This window comes from Apaloderma vittatum, unplaced genomic scaffold (assembly GCF_000703405.1).
Source record: "Apaloderma vittatum isolate BGI_N311 unplaced genomic scaffold, ASM70340v1 scaffold23691, whole genome shotgun sequence".
Classification (NCBI taxonomy): Eukaryota; Metazoa; Chordata; class Aves; order Trogoniformes; family Trogonidae; genus Apaloderma; species Apaloderma vittatum.
In genome coordinates, this window is record NW_009699967.1 from 7808 (window position 1) to 30619 (window position 22812).

The following is a 22812-nucleotide window of genomic DNA, read 5'->3' on the forward strand; positions in this document are numbered from 1 at the left end:
CACACCTGAACGCTCCAAAACGCTGATCTTTGCAAGACAGATCTTAAAAGACGATGCCTGAAGTTCTAGCTAAGAAAAGCCTGGTCGATGGGCAGTGGGTGACCAGCAGCCGGGCGCGGATGCAGTCACAAGTGCAAAGCATGGAGTGCTAACAGCAGGCTGGCCCCGTGCTTCCCAGCGGAGGGGACATCACTGGGATAATCCAAATCCCAGCTCCGGGAGGCAACTGGGGCTGAGGCGCCCTCCAGGGCCACTCGCCTCTGCAAAAAAGAAAAGCCGGCGCAACCCGCAGGGTGGGACCTCTGACAAACCGCAGCTGGAAACCACAGCACGGGCTGGATTTTAGGGCTGCCCCACGGAGAGGAGAGGCAGCCTTAGGGGCTGGTGCTGGGAGAGGGAAAGGCATAACTTTCTGTTAAACTCTGTATAATTTTTCTTTACAATAAAAAGTTAAGAATTTACAATAAACTTCTGCCCCTCAGATTACAAATTTTATATAATTATAGAAATGGTGTTTTCCCACAATTGGATTATAAAAGAAAAAAAAAAAAGCACTGTTCTACAAATAAAATTAAAAAAAAACCCACGGGGGGATATCTCTTGAAATATTACTGAGAAAATAGTAATGTGCTGCATCAAGAAATTGTATCTACTTGTATGTCTCCAAAATCTGTACAAAACAGGAAAAAAGGGGGCTGAGGTGAAAAGAGAGAAGAGAGAAAATAAATCAAAAAATAAACACACCAAACGTGACAGAGCACCAGACACACGATAGACTGGACTGTAGCACCTGTAGGTATGAAGTCCAGTGTATTTAAATAAAGTCTCTGATTTTTCAACTGCGTTATTGTTTTTGTAAAATTTGATTCAAACCACATTAAAAGTCTGCATTTCTGCTGGTATGCATAAATACAGCTTTGCTTTCGTTTTTTTGCTTTTAATTAAGATTTAAATTACCAATGGTGTTTAATAAATAAAGTAGTTGTATATACATGAAATTAGGGACAGTGAAAACAGAGTGTATTGCAGCAGTGCAGGTCAAAACATTAGGCTGGACTAAAAAAATTGCAAGCCTTAAAAATAAAAAGTCTCTTTTCTTTTTTTCTCTCTCCCCTCTATTTCCTTTTTATTGAGGTAAGCATTTCAGTGCCTGGAAACCTGCATCCTGCATGACACAGAAGTAGCATTCCCTTTCTAGAAGCTCACTGCTGAAATAAGGAGAGAGAAGAAAAAAAAATAAAATAAACCAAACACACACAACATCCCTCTCCAATTCCCCTGCCAGCTCAGCCTCAGCTGGAGCTCAAGTGCTCCTTTATTTTAAGCCCAGACTGAGATGCTTGTCATGGAGAAAACACTTAAGCATGTGTCTAATAAGGAGCACATGACTTGCCTTGGTCACTCTGCAGGGGTCACTCTGAAGTCCAGCTGAGAACTTTCAGCCAAAACCTGGTTTCAATTAAATGAAAACTTTCATAGAGAGTGTCCATTTCCTGGAAATTATCTATTTGATGTTAAAAATAACATTCCCAAGAAACTTGAGTGTCCTTTGCTCCCTTCTTCCCAACGCATGCCTCAAAAAAATGAAAATTTTGAGTGAGGAAAAAAAATAATAAAAAAAAAAGAAATGCAACCACTTATATTGCTCATGTGCTTAAAGTTAAACTCATGCTTAAATACCTTCCTGAACAGGTGCTTATGCCTCTACCAAGATTAAAAAAAAGCATGTTAGCAATCCACAGTACAGGAGATTTTTTTGTGTGTGTTTTTTTGTTTTTATGTAAAAAGATGATAGCATCTGACATCTTCATCACACTGGAGACTTAGAGATCAAGAATACTAGTGCTAATAACAAATACACCAACTAGTTCAAAAGCTAACATCTTTCAGATACAGTACCATTTTACAGAGATTTCTTTTAAAAAAAGATTATTTTTTTTACCTTGTGTGAGCCAGGCAGGCTTCTTCTGGGGAGAAGGAAGGGGCAGAAGGGAAGTGTACTACAAACCTTGCAGAACTTTCTGTTTATCTCCTGCTAAGAGTTCGAAGCTCTTCCATTTTCAACCAATCCTCTTCAGTTAAAATGTATTTTAGAGACTTTATGCAAAGGGAACTATTTCTCATAAAGTCTAGTCACACACACACACACACACACACCAAGATCTTTGACCTATTAAAAGAGCGCCCCCCAAAAAATGGAAGATACCTTTTATAACACTGAATTAAAAAAATAAAATAAAAAGTCAGAGAAAGAGAGAGGGGAGAAAAAAAACCCAAAAACCTGACCACCGTGGAAGAAGAGCAGTATATTAAGGAGAAAGGAACACTGCAGAGCATCAGTGAGGGTGATGTCCATTCTGTGGTTTGTGTGTAAGTGTCCGTAGCTCATTCTGAATCGCTGCTGTCTGAGCTGGAGCCGCTGGAACTGCTGCTCCCAGACTCGGAGGAGCTGCTGCTGCTGAGCCGGGAAGGGCCTCCGGAGGCGGCCGAGCCGGACTTCTCTGCAGGGAAGGAGGCAGCGCTACGTTACTGGCAAGGAACTGAAATGGATAAGCCTTCATTCACAACTTCATTTTGCCCGGGCATCTTGTTCACCCCCAGCCCATCCTTGCTGTGACCATCAGCAGGTGAGGCGGCTTCTCAGGCTGAGGGTGACCACCAAGCCCGGGCTCTGCCCAGGAGCACAGCCCTGCACAGCTTGTGGTGACCCAGGGCAGAGCACCTGGGCAGCCGTGTCCACAGCCTCGCGTGCTTCAGGGCAAGCTCTGAACAAGAAACCCAGACTTGCGTGAAGCCAAAACAAGCTCAGCTTGCACGGAAGAACCTTCTGTACCATCTTCCACCCTACTGCACTGTGGGGGAGCTTGGGCTTTTTTTAATCCCACAATGGAGAAGAATGCCCTGCGGCACTGATCCCTACACCCAGTCCTGCACAGGCTAACACTGAGGAGGAGATCCTCGTCCCTCCGAAGGGTGACTTGCCCCGCAGACACCTCACATTTACCACCCTGGAGTGCTTCCACCTGGACAGCGACCAAAGCAACCCCCAAGCCGAAGCTCAGTGCCCAGCAGTAACTCGCTGTGCCCCAACACTGCTGACCACCTGGGGTAACCATCGCAGAGACAAACCCAAGGCCTCAAGAGGGCAGTAGTTTTGCCTCAGTGAGGAAATCTATCCACATACACAGTTTTCAGGCATTGTTAGCACAGTAAAACCTCAGCCATTACCTTTCTTTGCAGGTTTCTTGTTGTTGTTTAGCTGCCCACTGACATCCTGTAACCGTTTTTCTAGTTCTTTCTTCTTTTCCTGAGCTAACTCTTCTTTTGACTTTGCTGCTTGCTTTTTTCCACTTGCAGCTGTGGAGGAGGAATGCACAATTTCTGAAACTGCGTGGTTGCAGGTGAAAAAGAGTGGACATCACTATTTTACAGGGCATGTAAATCTGCGCAACCGCTCTGCAGTGACACTGCTAAGATTAAGCGACTGCACAGCAACTACACATCCCAGATAGAGGACAACGTGTGAAGTTGTCTAGATCATCCAATCACCGTCATCCTGTAACATGCACTTTTTAACAGAGATCTTCTGGAAAGTATTTAGAAGATAGAAATATCCATGGAATAACCTTGTAGTTACAGGTTACTTACCAGCCAGTTATACGGTCAATAGCTACACATTTGTAATTACAGAATTGTTACATGGGTTTTCTGCCCTGTAAAATAAAGTGTCCCATTAAAAGTTATCAGAAGTAAGCACCTGCCATTAAAATTCAAGATACCTCATGAAAGAATCTACTGTGGTATGTGCTTTAAATACAAAACAAAAGAAGAAAAGGCAAATTAAAAACCAACCGAGGCAAAGGCTGGCAGACAACAGGAATGGAGCTGCATCTGTCAGGATGGAAATAGTGGCAAGTGCCAGCAACATTCCTGCAGCTGAGCAGAAGTACCCCTCCAAAGAAGGGGTAATTGGACACAGGTGTTGGCCAGTATCAAAAGCACAAGGCGGGGGCCAGATATTTTGCTTGATCCAGCAAGGAAATACCTACGTTTCTGTGTGTGCTGTTTTAAAGTAATGATTTTTAAAAAGAAATCTGGAAAGCACAGTCCTGCGAGGGTGTGCCCCTCAACACCAAGCACTGCAACGGACAGCGCAAGAGTTCGCGTGGTTCTTGCTCCTAACCACTCTGGAAAACTTGCTCCTGATCTATTCCAATAATAACCAAAGCAGCGTATTGAAAAGCAAAAAGGGTCAGAGTCTGAGCTTTGCTTAGGCCTACCTGGAAATCCTGTGGTGAAGAAACAGAGGTGCTCTGCAAAAGTTGTGAGCAGCTATTGTGTTACACTCTTAGCAGGACAACTCTCAACTGACAAGCAGATGGACGGAGCCAGGACCACTTCAGGTAAGTGACCCGACTGCTATTGAGCTGGAGCTAAACTCCCAAGGGGCCACAACAATTCACTCTCTGTGGATAAGGCACAGAGAAAAACCTGTCCCATACCAAACCGTACGCTCGGCAGCTCGTTAACATTAACCCTCTGATCTAATAGGCTGAGGGTAATAGTGTCATCAGGCCATCGAGGAAGAGCACAACTCGGACACTTAAGAGCCAGAATGCACAGGTTGCTGAGGTAACGTTGTGCAAGTTATTTATTTCCTCGGTGTTTTGGATCCCAGCCACACTTTTTGTTTCCTTCCTAATTAGATGCTAAACTATTCAGGATAAGAAACTGATCCTTCCAGATGTGTGCACATAATACCTAACACAATGAGACTGAAACATTTATAGTGCCTTCTAGATTCTAGATAAGTAATAAAAGATATCACACAGGTCTTGTAGAGGAACACAATAGTCCTCCAGGTCTCCACAGCATGATGTCACGGAAAGGAAGAAAAAAAAAAGAAAAGATTCTGTGCATTTTCCTGGGGAAAAAGAAGCTCTAAAAATCCCTGTCATCACCTACGCAACAGCTGGATAAGAGAATCCCAACACACATGCCCTGAACTCCAAAGCTGAGCCCAAAAGCTGGTGGGGGATTACATGCCCCAGGAGGTAACTTACAAAATGGTTTCCTTTGTTTTTTCTGTAAACAAGATTTCACGTATCTCTCCAGTTCTCGTAAAGTTGTGGGCTTCAATGTTTCAAAATCTATTTCTATCTCATCGGGATTGGAGTCTCTGAGGGAAGGTTCTCGTGACTGGATGATGTGCACCACCCTGCCCAGCTTCTCCCCAGGCAGGCGGTTGATGTCCAAGCTGAGCTGTCGCTTCTCATCATAGGTCATAGGCAGACCTTCCTCCTCCTCATCTGAATCGTAGGTTGCAGATGCCTGTTTGCCTCCCTTCTTGGGCTGCCTGAGGGGGTTGACAAACATGGAAAGATTCATGAGTACATAGCAACAGTGAACTCTTTTTCTATCCCCTTGTAACAAACATCCCAATGGTCCTGGCTTCGAACCTCCAGTCAGGCAGCTCGAACAGCACCGAAACTTCTGAAAAAGTTCAGAAATCTGAGATCAGCTGTTCTACTCCTATATTTTAGCCCTGTGAGGCATGACAACAAGCCCACATTCAGCAGGGGGGCAGCAATGGAATGGCACGATCTTGCTGGCTGCACAAAAGGCAAAAAGCAAAATCTTATCCGAGAATGATCAGACAGGGATTCTAAAGGAATTGGACAGTAGAAATACGATGGTTCCACTGCCAGCTCTAACTTAAAGACTCCCTGGAGTTGTCTGGGAATGGGGATGCTGTTCCAACAGTAAATTATCTGCTCTGACAATTAAGCTTCACAGGAATTCAAGGGGACAGGATGGACAAGAGAACCAGACGGGAAGCTCTCCGCACTCCCCTTAGGAGCACTGGCAGAGGCAGGCTCTCACCTGTTGGCTGTCGTTGTGCTGTTTGCTTTCTTAGCTGGGGCTTTCTTCTGCTGGGCTTGTTTTGGCGGCTGAGCCACCTTGGGTTTCTTCTCCTCCTCAGTTTTTACTTTGTGCTTTTCTTTTTCCTTCTCTTTATCTTTCTTCTTCTTCTCTTTTTCCTTCTTCTCTTTTTTTTTCTTTGGTTTGTTCACCGGTGCTTGTGACAATGCAGCTAGCTGCTCATGGACAGCCTTTAGCTGGGGCAGAACAGTGAAAAAATTAACCAGACTTCAAGGCAGAGTAACTGATGCCCCCACATATCTTTCCTCTACAACCCAATGTGTAAGCACATCCCAAGGTCACCAATCCAGCAGTCTAGTGACTGAACTCAGGAGACTTTGCTTGATTTGAAATTCTTTTAAAAAAAATAAATTGCATGTACACAGAAGTTGACTCCAACAAATACGTTATTCTTGTTTTATAGGGGCAAATAAAAATTAAGCTTAATAGCTCTGTCTAGAGTGCTGACAACTTGGCCTCTGGAATCCTGGGTTCCTTCACGGCTCTCCTAAAAGCTTGCTTTAAGACATCAGATAAACTATTCTGTTAATGCTTTGTTGCATTACAGTAGCACACATAAGCACTGCAACATCTGGCACTGTACACCTGCATAATAAGAAAGGCCGTGGCTTAAGCGTTTGCAACTCCAACGGTCAAAACAGGTCACTTCTACAGACAAGGGACAAGGGAACAATATGCCACAGGCAGCCTGTGACAGATTTTAGTATGCCTGAGATCTCATAAAAAATGTGTCTGCTCCTTCTAGACCTCTGCTATTGTGTGCACCTTTACTCATACTCTGGTACCCCAGAAGGAAGCAGAGAGCACCAGCACCGAGCACGGCTCTATCAACAAAAAACCCCATTACATCAAACGTGCCCTTATTTCACAGCCAGGCATTCTTCCCATTTAGCTGGCGGGGGGAGCAGATTGATTTGCTGCATCCCAGCCTCGATGGGATTTTTAAGACCAAAATTAAACCCTCTCCCGCTGCACAGACACAACGTGGCCACTGAAGTACCTGCTCCTGGAGCTCCGCCAGCCGAGTCGCTCGCTCCTCTTCTGAGTCCGAGCTATCTGAGTCGGAAGCGCTCTCCTCACTGCTGTGACTGCTCTCTGTGCTTTTGCTCACCACTGGTGCTGCTGGTGGAGCCGGAGGTGGGGCCTCTGCAGGCTCATCAGGCATTTTTGCAAATCTCATCTCAAAGACATCCTAAAAAAAAAAAAAAAAAGGCGGGAGGGGAGGGAAAATTAGTGACAAAAGACACAAACTCAACGACAAAGAAATGCCTCTGGCATTTTAAACACACCGGAAACCCCACCGTGGGTTAGGGTCCTACTGCACTACACAAAGTGCTGTACGATAATAACGTACAGATGGGCATATTCTGTAAGGCCAAGAAAGTTCTCCCATTACTGTATACAGCAAAAATTTTAACGTTTTAGGAGTGGAATGTTGTGTTGGGCCATGCCATGCGAAGAACATAACAGTTCTGCAGCAGGGAACACGGCTCTTTCCAAGGGCTGGAGGAATCACAGACTCTCCCTTGTTGGTGCCAAGAGCAGATCCACACTTGGATCTATCAGTGGATGCCCCGTGGCTGACACTAAACATACTGTGGAAGACACATTTTCCAACACCTTTACCTGGAGCTTCCTGGCCATCGCTACCACTTCGTGGTCTGGAGGATTGTACTTGTAACAATTAGAGAACATTAACCGAATATCTGCTGCAAAACCTTGTGCATCCTGGTACTCCCGGCTGTCCATTTTTTTCTGCAAACAAACAAGCCAAAGGGAAAGGGGAGAAAAAGCCATAAGCAAAAGGCATTTGTAGTAACTGTATGGAGGACACTTGCATCTTGGAGACAGCTCAGAACAGCCTCAAAAATCACATTTGTCTAAGAGAACAGTGGTTTGATCTGGGTTATTGGCTCCTAAATAACATTCAGATTTTATACTTTTTAAAACAAGCAAGCAAGCACACACCAAGCAACCAAATAAGCTGACATTGCTCCATAACAGTTTAAACACTTTGAGATTTGAAATTTGAGTTGTTTTCTAAGTAGTACTATATAAATCTGTCAGAGACCTTACTCTATGAGAAAATAGAGTCATTTAGAAAAAGGATTTGCTGGATCACAAACTAATGTAAACAAGGAGCATGGACAGAAAGGGCAAGAGTCAGTAAACAACCGAGCTACAATTACACTAGTACCTTAAGCATGTATTTCTACGTGCTGCTCAGGCATATTTGCCCTGCAAATCTGAAAGGGCAGAAAAGATCACGAGCATCTAACTCCAACTTCCTGCTAACACTGGGCATGAATTTCGTTTGGCAATTCCTACAGCAAGACAGGCAATTACAGTTCAACTGCTCTCGATCTGAACATCCAACCGATACAGAGAGGATACAGAACTTACATTTTATGAACCTGTTCATAACGTTATTTCCTACTGTACTGAAGGTAAATATCAGCATTTGCATCTTGTTCCTTTCTCTCATTTTTCATCTCCCACTTTCATCCTCTCTTGCTGTTTGGGACTGAATGACTTGGGTTTAGAGAATAGTTTATAGCATTCCTAGAACTTTACTGATTTTATGCATATATTACTACTATGTATAAAACCTTAGCTCCAATTACTCCTACTGAAAGGAAAAGGAAGCTAACACTAGATTTCATTTGCATTTAAGAAGACCTGGGTTTAAAGAAATTCTCTATTCGCCAAGTGCTTGCAGGCCTCCCTTTTGTAAGTCTCCTGCACCTGTATCCCCCAGCGCAGGGAAGGGCTGCCGGGCTGCAAACACGAGCAGGGAAGGCACGGCCCCCCCCCCAAGCAGAAAGCAAGGCTCAGGGTCTGGAACCCACACTTAACACAAGCAAAATTACCATTTGTTCAATGGAAGCTACAGGTATTTCACAGCTCCATGGCAGACCTTGTGACTGTCTCAGAACACTGCAACGACTCTGAAAACTTTTTTTTTATGTTCTGACCAGGGCAGAACTTCACCTCTGGGGCTGCAGCTTTGGAGGGACCTGTGTGCAGGGCGGTGACATTCCTGCAGCTTTACGCCCTGCTCTGCTGCAGCCAGACAGCTGTCAAACCTTCATTGCAAAACCTCCTTCTCTTCGTGAATAAAACCAGGAGACAGCCTCCGAGCCACAGCACAAAGACAGAAAATGAAATAGGTTTGTGCCTCTCCTACCCGAAGGAGAGCTGGCCTTGTTTGAAACGCGTCTCAGGCCAAATCCAAAGCAAAACATAAGTTCAACCGAAAGGGCCCATTTATTTTAAAATACGCCTTGCTGCATGAAAGGCCTTTTTCATGCACTTATATTTGTTTGGCACACTCTGTGGCTGATTACTGCCTACAAAATACATTCCAGTGTCTGAGGCACCACTTTCACGAAACCAAATGGGTTTTTAGCCCAACGGTTTTAATCTGGGGATTGTTTTGTTTTCTTGTAAAGAATAATTAAATTAACAAAAGCAAGGAAAAAAAAAAGGACTTTAAATTGCTGGCCTGGAATATCTTCAGTTACAAATTCACTTTGAGATATCCAGGTGCTTAAAAAAGTTACTAGAGTTACAATTGCAAATCAGGAGTCATAGACAAGGAGGACTGGCAGAGGTGCTGGGAGGTCAGCTAGTCCTTTCTCTGCCTCACATAACATCTACTACAGCAATCATTTCAATTATTTAATATTCTTTAACATTCAGAAACGGCTCTTCATCACAGGTTAGCTTTGTCTTGCTCACAGAGAATGGAGAGAAAAATTTGCTCCCTCCCTTCTTGCAGCAATCTTTTACGTGTTTGAAGATCTAACACTTTTCCGCTGTTTCTTCTCCAAGACTAAACTGAACACCAATCTGTCCCCAAAGCACATGCCCTGGGCACGGCACAAGAGCAGGAGCTGACGAGGGACAGGGCCACACAGGCTCAGTGACTTTAGCAGAGAAAATACCATCTCTACCAGCTAACAAGGACTCAGCCTGACTTCTGGGGGCCTAAGTGCACCTTTCAGAAATCACCTCAACAAAAGCAGCAGCTCTGTGAAGCTGTGTTTGCATTCTAAAATAGCTGTAAGCAAAGAAATCTTTAAAATTCACTCAAAGAATGGCTCCTCAGTTTCAAGACCCTGAACTCGGCTGCTCTGAAACCATAGCAATTAATTGCAAGAAAAGGCGATCGAAGAACTGAGGCGGCGACGAGCTCACGGATCCTGTCCCTTCAGTTCCTCCCACTCTCAGTCCCAGCTCCGACTCAGCGCCGCGGCACACCCCACTGCTTCTGCCTGAGACGAGATCAGCCACAGCCCCTCCGCCTCTCACTTCCCCTGGCACAGTAGCGACAGCCAACCCGCCACAGAGAAAGCAAATCTCCAAATCCTTCAGAAGCACACCTCTGCGGGGTGGGGGGAACAAAAAAAAAAAACCACCAAAAACCAAAAGCTCCTGGACATTAAAGATATCCTCTGAAGAAAAATCAAACCTCACATAAGCAGAGAACCAAAGCGACAAGCAACCAGGTACTGAGGAATCTTGTACAGCTGCAGAAATGCTTACGTTATATTTTCTCACATAATTCTTTCAAGATTAGCTTGACGGCCTTTTATTGCACTGCTTTACCACAGCCACTGTTACTTGTGCAGAATTAAGTCTAAAACCTTTCAGAGCCAGGGAGAGAGCCCCTGACACCAGAGAATTACACTGCCTGCAAACAGCACGTTTCTCTTCCGTGCCATTAATGTGTTACGGACCGCATCTCGGAGAAGTCACACTACGATCTGCATGCCAAGAGCAACGATAATAAAACACTCCATAAGAAAACAATACCAGACAGCACTTCAAACAAGTTTATTAAGAAAAATACTGCCACGTGGAAAGACAAATCCAGAGTCTTTACATACAAAAGACTCGACTGGGTTTGCCATTAACTTGTCTCCAGTTTTCTGCCCTACATTAGGGCAGAAAAACATAGGGAGAGTATTACCTGCACTTGCAGAAAAGTGCAGAGGGTTGTTTTCGTGGTGGTTTGTTTTTGGGTTTTTTTTTTAATTTTAAAAGAATGAAGTTAGGACTATAAAGAGATTTGAGTTTGAAGAAATCACCAACACAAGAAATCACAGCTTCGTACCTAGATTTTGCAGAACACAGCACAGAATCTCTTGCAATAAGAAGCCAGCTAACCACACATGGAAACAGCAACTCTGAGAGAGTCAGGATTTCACTCTCTCCATCTCTAATCTTACTGAATTCAGCTGGAGCTTGATCTACCAGGCTGTGGGTATCTCTGGAGATGCATTGCATCCCTAGGAAGTCAAGGGAATGTGACTAAGCTGAAAATAGGTCTGAAAGGTCCCACTAAAGTCAGTACAGTAACCGAATGAGTTCGTCCAGGCACCAGAGCTCCTGCACCACAGACTACCATGCTCAACCTAGTCCTTTCTCCTGCTTTTACTACTGCGTTTCAGGCTCCCTCTTCTTGCTTGCAGCACAACTCACCCTTCACTTCGCCCTCTTCTCCGGCCATTGAATTGCTGAAGGCCTTAAACACAGCTCAGCTTAACTGCAAATCAAAAATACTGCACATTGCACTGGCTTTTGCAAAGCAAGGGCACTGCAAGCTCAGGAGAATCATCTCCAAGCCTAGCTCCACCAGAGCTCACTTAAGATGCTTTTGCCAGCTCAGAGATAGTCTTTTCTGTACAAACTCAAATGATAATAATTATTACTTAGAAAGTGCCTTCCAAATATCTGTTCTCACAACAGCCCTGTGAGGTAGGTTACGTGTTATTACCTCCGTTTCATGACAGGGAGAACTACAGAATAGACCTGTGGGGAACTTGCCTCGAACCACCGCATCAGAACAGCAACAAAAACTCAGCCACTGGTAACTCCTGGTCTAACCCTCAATGCACAGACCACGACAACTATTCCCTCACCACTAAAGAACGCACATAAAATACTCGTAAAAGTACTGCAGCTGTAAGAATCCCTGTAGCACCATGGCTGAATGGCATTGCACATCAGAGCACGGCACACTGCTTCCAGGTACTACGTTGGATTTTCCAACAAACACGAAAGAAAGCAAAAATGCAGCCACCCTTTTGTCACCTGAGCATTTAGACCACCCCAGGCATTGGGTCAGCTGGCAGCAAAACACTTCTGGCACATTAGTGAAAGCCAGCAGAAATACCTTCACTTCCTGCACGTGGAAGAAAGTCTCACCTCCATCAATACCGATTCCATGGACTGGCTCCCAAGCAGAAGATGGGAACTAGGAAAACACAGCTTTGCTCCATGGATATTTAAGAGGGATTCAGAAAACCTTCCAGCATACTGGGAAAACTACCTTGAATATTGGACCATACTAAGCTAAGCTCGTGAAGAGCCAAGCATGAGCCACAAAAGCATCACATTATTTCCTCCCCTCCCCGAGTACCAGGCGGTCATCACGTTCCAGTTGGAATTGCTCAGCGAAAGCCTATCTGGACCACACATCATGCCAACAAGCAGGCAGGCAGCAGTTTCTGGAAATGGGATACTATCAATCGAATCCTATGAAACACAGCACCTCTTCTTCTCAGAGCGCAACACAGTCCCACGTTTAAATAGCTGGACTATCCACAAAGAGGAGAGGATGCCATCGCACAGTCTGCTTTGCAGTGCAGAAGAAATACAGATGTCCCAGGTAACGGGGGAAAAAAGGAGAGGGGAAGGAAACAAAATATAAAAATATCCAGATGATATCCAAACAGGTTCAGTTTCCTACCCTTGTCCCTTCCCCCTCCCCCAGAAGGAGCCAGTCCTCTGCAACGAGAGGGCTGCAACACCCTGCAAAAGAGGTGGTAAATGTGGACGTACTTTAACAGTACTGAGATCCATGGGGTGTTTGATAATATCATGATAGTCATGTAATTCCAAGGCCTCTGCATCAACAGGCTTGTAAAAGGGCCATGCATAGGCTGCGTGCTTCTTCGAAAGCATCTCCTTGAGAATGCTGTCACAGTACTTGAGGTGCTCAGAGAGTTTGCCCTTCTTCCCTGCATGCTGGGGGACCTCTCCATCTTCAAGGTCTTTCTTTGGTGGTTTGATGGGCCGGCCGCCGCTCTCCCGTCGAGCGATGATTTTGGCCTGCTTGGGGTCCGAGAGGGGCGTGGGGGACTCGCTCCGGCTGGCAGTGATGGCCGAGGTGGTGGGGGTTGTCGTGTCTGCTTTCCGCTTGACTCCTTTTTTCTGAAACAGCAGGTAGACAGACTTTCGTGAGTACATGCCCAGCTCTTGTGCTGCACTAGCAGAAACCTAGCCCAAGTCATCCTTAGTTTTGAGATCTGCCTGTCCTGTGACAGAAAGTACAATTACTTCGCCAGGATAAATGGGACTTGTGATGAGAGGCTTCAACACAGTTCAGTGACTACCACACAATGTATTATGACTATGTGTCACCTGAGCCACAGTAACCAGCCACTTGCACGTCTCCAGCCCAACCCCAAACACGATGCAAAATGTGTTAGTCTACGTATATCACTGAGATTTAAACTAAGGACTCTTACCTCATGTTTGCCAAGGGAAAGGAGTGCGCCCAGTCGATTACTGCAGCTCAGCTGATGCATCGTGACTTAGTAAGTGTCAGTAACTTAACCACATGTCTGAGTCCCCAGTGGCAGGATCAGGCTATAAGTTCTGAACCAAAGCATATTAATCACCAAAGACCCGTGAGCCCTCACTCCCTTGTACTTAGTGGATGTGCTGAAGTAGATCGCTTCTTACGGACAAGAGCAAGAATTTAATGATTTTGCCTTAAGCAAATAAAATCCCTCTCGCATAAATTCAAGTTGTAACTGTCCAGTCAGCTCTCTCTTGTGCTCCTACGAAGAATTTAGTTCTCTGGAGAGAAAGGGAAAAAAGGTTCCTTTGGGAAATCTCAGGGAGATCTTCAGTAAATCCCAAGCAGAATTATTTTTGCAGTGCGTATTTGACAAACTCACTTCCAGTTTCATCCTTGAGTTTTAAAATTAAATTGATTCTCAGAAGTGAGTTATCTGGACAGAAAGTGAAGTACGAGACAGGTTTCTGAAGAAGACAGCTTAGCGGCAAGATCTGACTTACAATTTCTCTACTAATTCCCAAACTGTAGGGTTAAATAAGCAAAACAATTCTGTGGCTCTGCTGGTGCATGCAACCTCCCATTAGAGAACACCAAAACTGTTGCACTTCATTCCCCAGTTTAGGTAAAAAACCCCATCTTTCTCTGAATTATGCTTTCATCATTTTTAAAGCAATACACAGCTTGCTAGGAATATTCCAATTATTTAGAGCAACATTTTCATTTACACATAAATTAACATAGTAAAAAGCAAAACACCAGTGACAACTCCCAGAAGATTATTCAGTAAGGAAGACAGAACTAATGCACCCACAACCTGCAGGCAACATCAGTCTCCTCCAACTGGAGCGACAGGCTTGTCTTGAACTGCTTTATGGCAGAAAGGCACATTTCTAGTGCTGGAGTCTGCAAACCTTAAAGGAATAGTTCCAGTGAAATCAGGGGCTCAGAGAGGGAATTGATGCTTTGGGCTGTGAAAGGAGGGAAACCTCCAAGAGCTTTCTGTTTCATGGAACATCAACGCTGGCTAAAGCCATGGTCAGATGAGAGCTTGTAACCAAGCTGGAGCAATTACAGTTGACATCTCAGCTGGGGAGCAGTATAACTGACAAAACTTGTCTCAACCCCCTCAAATTCAACAGCAAGCACTTGTCTGAGCACACCCCAAAAGGACAACAGGAGAGGCAAGGAGTCAAACGTGAAGAGAAATACTGCACGTAACCAGCAGTGAGGGGATGAAAATAAAGCACTGCTTAGAAATATTGCCTTTTGAAGAGGAAGGGGTTGAGTTCTCCATTTACCTTGACTACCGGTGGCGTAGGAGGCACCACGGGCATTATCGGAGCGGCAGGTGGAGGGGGAGCAGCGGCGGGAGGGGCAGTGACAGGCGGGACATTAGCAGTGATGGTTGGCACAGGGGTGGCAGCAATGACGGGCGTCTGAGACACGGCTGGAGGGACGCTCTGGAACGGGGCCGGCGGGGAGACGGAAGACACGGCCACTGCTTGCTGCACTCCTTTCAAACGACAAAGCGAAAACACACCGCAATGTATTGATGGTTACAAGTACCGACAAGACATTGGGGACGAAGTGACGCTGGTGCTGCTGGAGCGTGTGACATGGGCTTGGCATAAGGCCCCCAGTCAGAGCACAAAGGACAGTGTGATTTGCTGATGCTGTGACCCAGGGGTCCTTGTGCCACGAGCTTTAGGCCAGGCACATGCAAGTAAAATACTTCAAACTCTGCACGTGGTGTGTGTTGCTCTGGGATAGTCTTCACCCCTTTCAGCTGCCCTGCGCTCAGTACAAGAGCAGGAGCTCAAGGAGATGGCTCTTTAGGGCAGCTGCTGTCCTGCACAAACCTCAGTCTGGGAGTTTTTGTTATGGTAACAACCACTTCCCTATTACCAGCTAACACCCAAGAGTCCAACAGACTTCCAGTTTGCCATGGTATGCGGCAGAAGAAACAGAGCTGGGAGTAGAGTCTTCTGAGAGCCAGGGTCATGCTAGATCTGCCCTGTTAAAGAACGACCTACTAGTGTAATGGGGGACAAATCTAGTAACTAAACCAAAGAAGTAATACTCCTCTACGTTTTTCTAGCAGCTTTTATCAAAGGATGCTAAAAAACCACATCACCTCAAATTTCTTTGAGCTCGGATGACGTTGTAGCTCCGTTTGGTACCCGAGATGTGGGAAAACAAAGAGGAACAGTTGACTTTCCCAGAGCAACAATTAGACCTAGTTTACAGAATAAAAAAACTGCAACAGTGGAATTCAGCCCACAAGCTTCTTTATAAACTGTTTTACCATGCTTAGAGGCATTTTAGACCTAAATCTATCTAAAATCAACTCTAGGTAAACTGAACTAAATGTTTCTACTGATATGCAATGCTCTATGCAGCCTTTTGCAACAGCTTTATAAATCCTTTCTGTCGAACCAATTTTATTTTATGATGTCACAACCATGTGTGCAAAAAAAAAAAAATGTTATAGAGGGTTTATGGGACTGGCATGATTCGAGTCCTAGTCTCCGCTGTGTCAGTGTTCTGCCAGGACCTTGAGAGAGCTACATAAACCCAGGTCTATAAAGGCATTCCATGCCATGGTCTGTCACTTGCAGCAGACTGGCATGTCTAACTACCTCATCTCTTCTTGCCTTGTTTTTTCCTTTGCCTACAAGAAACAACAGCATTGCTCTCCCTTACTGAAGCAATAGGTATGTCACAGCCGGCAAGGTGACAAATGCAGAGTGGCCTTAAGACACACAACTCCCAAAACACCAGGTGAACATTATCTAGACAACTCACACTTTGCTCTCCACTGCTTTAGCCATTAGATTACATGTTCCCTTCCCAGCCTCTTCACCACTTACAAACCCAGGCAGCTCGGAAGGTGGGTCAGGCCTTGGGAGCAGGCTCACAGCATTTCGTGTCACTGGGCTGGGTACATACCTGCACCCTGCGTGCCTGCTGACGGCTTGCGACCTTTGCCTTTAGGAACTGGGGGTAATAATTCAACTTCCTCCTGAGGCATCTGAGCAACCTTCTGCAGAAATATCTTCTCCAGGGCTTGGGCCATGAGGACGATGTCATCTGTGGGCTGCAGAAGGAAGAATACAAACCCACCCTGTATCATTCACATATTAGAAGCAGAGAGGTTCAAGGTCAGGCTTTCAAATCCTCAGTGACATTGCCCTTCAAATAAATGAAAGTATCCAACAGTAAACAGACTAGCTCATCTCCCTCCTTGCATGCTACCCTCCTGCTCTTTCTTTCTGGTCTAACATGCAGTAATTACAGCCTCTAAGTATGCTGCATCCAGAGTTATCAGGACTTCCAGTAGCAGCCTGATAACCCTCATCCTGTGAAACAGCGTGGAAGCAACAAACTGGAACAGATGAGCTGTCCTCCCGCTTGCCAGCAGGTCCAAAAGAAGAGCATAAACACATACTCTGTGGCTCAAACTAATTAATTTGTTTATTTCAGTTTGTTCTCCAGTGTGGGTGAATGACGACAAACCACTGTAGAAAACATAATACGAAGAATAGAGCCTCTTAACAACCTAACAAAACAGTAAACAAGCCCAACCCAAAATAATACGAAGCAATCTAAAGGTGTGCAAGTATGGACAAGACATATTCAGAGAGCAGAGGTCTATTTCCTGAACTGCCCTCTGCTATTGAGAGACAGTATTTACTGCGAGACAGCACTAATACCCCACAGAACACCTGCAAACCCTGCATAACCTGTAGCTCATCTTAAAGAATTCCTAACTGAAAATAAAAGGAGTAAAAACTTGCTATATAACCCCAGAACGCACAACTACCTATAACTAAATGGCACATTTGCCATTTTAACTAGTCTGGGGGAAGAAAGACAAAGCACAAAGACAGCTTTGTGCGTTTCAAGTAATGTGGTTGCAATTAGTGGCATTTCAAATCCTTGCAAGGAGGGCCCAGAGCACAGCGGAGCTGGCCCCGTTCAAAATCTGTGTTACAGCAGTTCTAAGGTGGGTTTTTTCTAGGCAATGCCCCAGCTAAAGGCTTTACCTTGTTATAAATGTAACAATTTGTAAACATGGTGTTGAAATCCTGCATACATTCACTGGCACTCCAGTAATAGGTATGTTCCAGGCGCTTCTTGATCGTCCCCATGTCCATGGGGTTTTTTATTATTTTGTGATAATCCTGTTGGAGATACAGGAAAGACGTTACATCTCCTGACACACAGAGTGCTGTTCACACCTCCCTCCAGCCCCAGCTCTCTCCTCATTTGCCGTCCAGAAAAACCCAACATATCCCCAAATTTTTTTTTGTGGAAATTGCAAATACTTTCACTTTCATTCATTTTTTTAATTTGTAGCTCTTCAATCTAGCATTATGCTGAACTTGACTACCTAGCACAAGAACTCTTTTCCACAACTGTAAGTCTTCCCCAGCTGCCCCCAGCACATGCTCAAACATGCTCAAAACCTGCTACTTGGACATTACGCGCTTTTAGTAAGGGCAGCTGGACTGGGAAGGTGCTAAGAACCATGTGGAGGAAGCCATGCTTTCGAAGCGGCTCTCCCTGGAAGCTGCTTGCAGCCTTGCTACCTGTTTCGATGCTGTAGGCACAATTTTGGAGCAGCACTCGCCAGCCAGCCTAGCAGGGCAGTGATGCACCCCGTACTCACCTGGGACCCAAATTCAGGGCAGCAGGAGCTTTGGCAGAGTGGTCAGTTTAACGGAGGACTGGCTGCAATTTGGGAAAGAGCATTTCTGCCCCCCTCTTTAAAAGACTGCCTTTAGCACTTACAGAAGTTTATCAGTGCCAGCGCTGGCTAAGACTGTGCTAAATGTTTCAGTGCCTCTTTTACAGGCATTTCAGCCCTTAAAAGGCTTTCACACGTTAACCCAGTTTCTTTCTGGGCTGGTCTCAAGCATCTGTAGAGGCTGTGAATAGGCTGGAGATCCTGTAGGCATGCAAGGTTACACATGGTAATTTTCTCATTCTGGAGAAAAGCAGCCAAGCCCTCTTGCTGCACACATACACAAAGCCACGTACAGCCACCGGCCACGCTCTCAGCCCAACCCTTAAGCATCACCTGAAGCACTAAAATTTCCAGGCAAGGCACACTAGGGCAGAAAAGACAATCCGACAGGCTATTAGGCTTGTGCAAGTTCAGGCCACATGTGAAAAACAACTGTTCTTCCAACTGACTCCTCTTTTAAATTCTCTGGTAACCTGTGCTAAAACCAGCTCAAAATGCCTCACTGAGAAATGAAATCTACAAAAAGACGACACAAAGGAGCACAGATCTAGAGAAATACTATACAGGTGTTAAGTGTAGCATTATCAACAGTATTCATCAACTTTCAGAGGTCAAAAGACTTGTAATCCAGCCCATAAAACTGGGTTATAACCTGTGAAAACTGGAGCTCTCCTGACCTTACATCCCAGAATCACACTCCCTCAGAATCTAGATGCAACCTTCTTGCTCAAAGCAGCCAGAGTTCCTTTGCAATGGGCTGCCCGGCTGAGCAGACAGCACAGCGGACAGGGGTACGTGCGTAGTGTCCACATTGAAGTGAAGCAGGTGTGTAGGAGCGGTCAGGTATGTCTCCATTGCTGAGTTTTTACACTTATAGAGCTCTTTGAAGAGGTGAAGAGTATGGGACTCTCATTTCCTGGAAAGAAGCAGCTTAGAGAAGGAGACTCACCACCTCTGAAAGGCATCATCTTCTAATTTAGCGAGTCTAAGAGCATTCAAGGATATCCCCAAAATCCACCTAGCCATTCTGATCCAGTGATCAGAAAACTGATCTCGCCAGCACAAACCTTTCTAAGAACAGAAAACTGAGCAAAAGTCGATAGATACGTACCGGCAAATTTAATTTAATTGCATCAACCGGTTGGTAGAAAGGCCAAGCAAACTGATGCTTCCACAAGGTCTTTACCACAACATTTTGCATGTATTGCAATTGATTGGTCTTCCGGCCAGGCTTATTAGGATTAGTGACTTCCGGAGGCGGTGGATTCACAGGGCCCTGAGGAGCCTGGATGGCTGACGTGACTGTCGACATCTTCCTGCTCTTGCTCTCACTCGCTGTCACAGCAGCAGCAATTGGGAGATCTTCTTTCTTCCTTTATGCTCCCTGAACGGGACTGACATCCCATTTCCAGGGTCCAACCATATAACCTAGATCAAAGGAGAGGAACAGAACAATGTGTAAATACATACTTACCTGAAGGAGGTATGTTAAGAGACTTCTGCTGTTGATAGTGTTTGAACTCAGGCTCTTCAACCCACCTGATTGATCCCCTGTAACACACTTTATCTTGATGACACAGATGGCACAGTTCAAGACCCAAGAGACAGTGGAGCAGCAATTCCTAAATTCAAAGCCTGCAGAGAGCCAGTAAGCTTCATAGGACTAGTTCTTGCTTTATCTGGCTCAGAGAGTATGTTCATGCAAAGAAAACATGTGGGGTTGCATAAAAATACAGTAAGGGAATACAGTCAGGATGTAATGCAGAGACTCCCATGAGTGTGCTGATGCAAGCTGGCAAATCTCCAGCTTGCGGCTCCAGGTAAACTTCCCTGCATTGTCTCTAGACCCAGGCTGGTTGGTGCTAAGTCAGTTTACAAGTTTCGACACTGGTGCAACGGTTAGTCTAAAATCTCATAATCAAGAGTAGATGACAGCTGTCAGAGGACTCCAATCCAGAGAAATGAAGGAAGGGCCAGACAGAGGTGCTGTGAACAGTTGTGAATGAAAGGTGTCACCAGAAGCATCCTAGCTTGAAGTGATCTGCACTTTGAATCTCATAAATATCTTGCTATGTCCCTTGCGACATGTACCTGACTGGACCTCCAGTTTCATACTCACTCTCAAGATGCAGGCTGAATATAAATAATAATTAATACCATACTTATGTACCATGGCCTGGCTAAGAGAACACTGTCATGCTCTTTCTTAAAGGCACATGTGAAATACGGAAGAATCCACAGATTACATTGAGTATTCTACTTTTTTCTGCCAGCAAACTGCAGGGGAAGCAAAAAGGTCTAGGATCACTGCGTCTTGTATGTCACACAGTAAATAGCTTTGCCATGTCATCTGCCATAAACGTTTGATATTTCAATGCACATCAGAACTGCAGCTACTCTTCTCATGGTAAATGAGACCACAATCATTTTATAAAGGCAAATTATTTCAAATACATTCAGAAAGCCACACAAATACTCTCACTGACATATGTTTCTTGGCAGAACTCAGAAACATAAGCAGAGAAGCTGCTGCAGTAATACAGGAAAAAGCAGAGAGCAGTAAGACATCCTAGGAAAAAACCAAAGCCCTCTTCTTTGATACATCTTCTAATCATCTCTACTAAGTATCTGCACTAAATATAGAACATCAACTTACCCTTTGAGTTGCTGATTAGATGGTGGCAAAAAGTAAACACCTAATTTGGGGGAATTTTACAAAAATAGATGTCTACAAACATAAATAGATCTGCAGCAGAGAGTGATGTTTAAATAACGGTCTTCTCAGACTTGCCCAGGTAGTGGAGATATTTGTATTTTGGAGGCCAGCTGCTGCCCCAGCAGCTCCAGAACTGGGAGAACACTCACACATCATCCCAGTGACACAGGGAACCACAGCATAAAGCAGCCCATACTCCAGGTGCCAAAGCTGCTGGGTGCCCCTTGCCATGGACCAGTTTGGCTTGGCTCACAGCTGTCCCTGGCTCCAGAAACCAAATCTGGTTTAGGTTTGGTTTTTTTTTTCCTGAGTTGTTAGGTTAACTCTTTTTAGTGTTGCTACAGAAAATGAAATTGTTAAAAACCCAAAACAAACCTGTGAGTACACGTGCTTACTTGTGCAGGGAACAGACAAGACCGGTTATGACTCTGCCACCATTCATTCAGGAGATGCGTAACATTCCAAGGATGTAGAAAAAACAGAGATGACAGTAGGACTTTCTTGTGCCATGTGTGACACAAGTATAGATTCAGAATCATGCCTCTGGTTCATATTTCTTTGGTAACTTAAGAGCCCAGCTTAGCAGTTCAAAAAGGACGAGTCTGTTCCCCAGTCCTCCTGTCCCACTTTGCTGGTCATGCCGCTGTTGGCAGGCAGGGTGACCACCAAGCAGCCAGGAGGGATGCTGGTGTTCTCTAGGCAAGGAATTTCAAAACTAGGATGTTATTTGGGATTTCAGATTTGGAAGAAACTTGGGAAGCATTTTCTTCTGATGTTCCATCGACTCAAAGCAGCAGCAGAAATACTGTATAAGGCAATCTTCAGATCAAGAGTGGTGGTGGTGGGGAAAAATGAAAAAGAAGAAGATCATTCAGAAGTTTCACTCGGTCTCTTTGTGGGCAGCTCTGCATGGCTTTCAGAGCCCAAGGCCTCTGAGCAGCATGCATCCTCTGAGCGTATGCAACTCTGGACTGCAGGCCCATGATGACCACCACCAAATCATTTTTGTTCGCTGTCCTCTTGATTAACAAACTGAATTCAACACAAAGGTTGACGGGAAATACAATGTCCACAGAGAGCAATTCCTACTACTATAGAGCATTTCACTCACAAGTTTGAAACTATGCAATGTAACTTAAGCCTTCCCTTCAAATAACCTAAGGTTAAATATAATGATTCTCTCTTCATTTGAATTTCCTGATGTCCTCCTACTTCTCAAACTCCATTTGATAAGGATTTTTTTAAAATTAATTATCAAATCCCAGAATTGCATTTCAAAAAACACAGATCTACCTCCCGCCTTTCCCAGACTCTCTCGGACCTTAGCCAAGGAGTTCATTATCTTCACACCACAGCTCCTCATCTGTGCCATGGAGATAGTGACAGCTCCCTTCTGTCTTCATCTGCTCCACCCAGTCAGCCTGCAGACTCTCTGGGACATGCACTGCCTCTTCACGTGCATATTTTGATCATCAGGCTTAAACAGGGCTTGTACCGTCCACGTAAGAGCGACATGTAACAGTCATCAGTTGCACAGCTCTGAAAGGATTTTAATTAGGAACATCATCAAAAGCACGAGGGGCAGAATCACGACACCCAACTCAGCTAGCACTCTGACAGCTGATCCTCTAACTTGCACACTTCGTTGGTTATTGCAACCAAAAGTGGCTACAAACCCCAAACCTCTTAGCAGCACTGTCACTTAAACGTTGGATCCTGCAGTTGAAAGACGGGAATGCCTGGGAAAGACAGCTGCCTGGGCTATCACAGCATCACTGGAAGGATCTGGTTTTGGCATCAACACAGCTT

At 44.9% G+C, this 22812-nt stretch overlaps 1 protein-coding gene across 1 annotated transcript; it reads right to left on the reverse strand.

The window, feature by feature from the left end:
* Positions 1 to 2385: 2385 nt before the first annotated feature.
* Positions 2386 to 19716, reverse strand: BRD3 (bromodomain containing 3). Its single transcript, XM_009878608.1, has 11 exons — positions 19399 to 19716; positions 17584 to 17721; positions 16487 to 16634; positions 14836 to 15050; positions 12793 to 13164; positions 7570 to 7698; positions 6944 to 7135; positions 5884 to 6119; positions 5064 to 5356; positions 3229 to 3357; positions 2386 to 2501 (listed from the first exon to the last, which is right to left on the reverse strand). Exons 1-11 carry the CDS (start codon positions 19597 to 19599, stop codon positions 2386 to 2388), a joined length of 2169 nt encoding a protein of 722 aa, XP_009876910.1. The 5' UTR covers positions 19600 to 19716.
* Between the last annotated feature and the right edge of the window lie 3096 nt (positions 19717 to 22812).

Excerpts from the sequence above, each read along its gene's own strand:
- BRD3 (XM_009878608.1), bottom strand. The coding sequence starts at position 19,599 with ATGTCGACAGTCACGTCAGCCATCCAGGCTCCTCAGGGCCCTGTGAAT. Across the intron at positions 16,635-17,583 it reads ATTGTTACATTTATAACAAG|CCCACAGATGACATCGTCCT; the intron begins GTAAAGCCTTTA and ends TTCCTTCTGCAG. Across the intron at positions 6,120-6,943 it reads TGGCGGAGCTCCAGGAGCAG|CTAAAGGCTGTCCATGAGCA; the intron begins GTACTTCAGTGG and ends GTTCTGCCCCAG.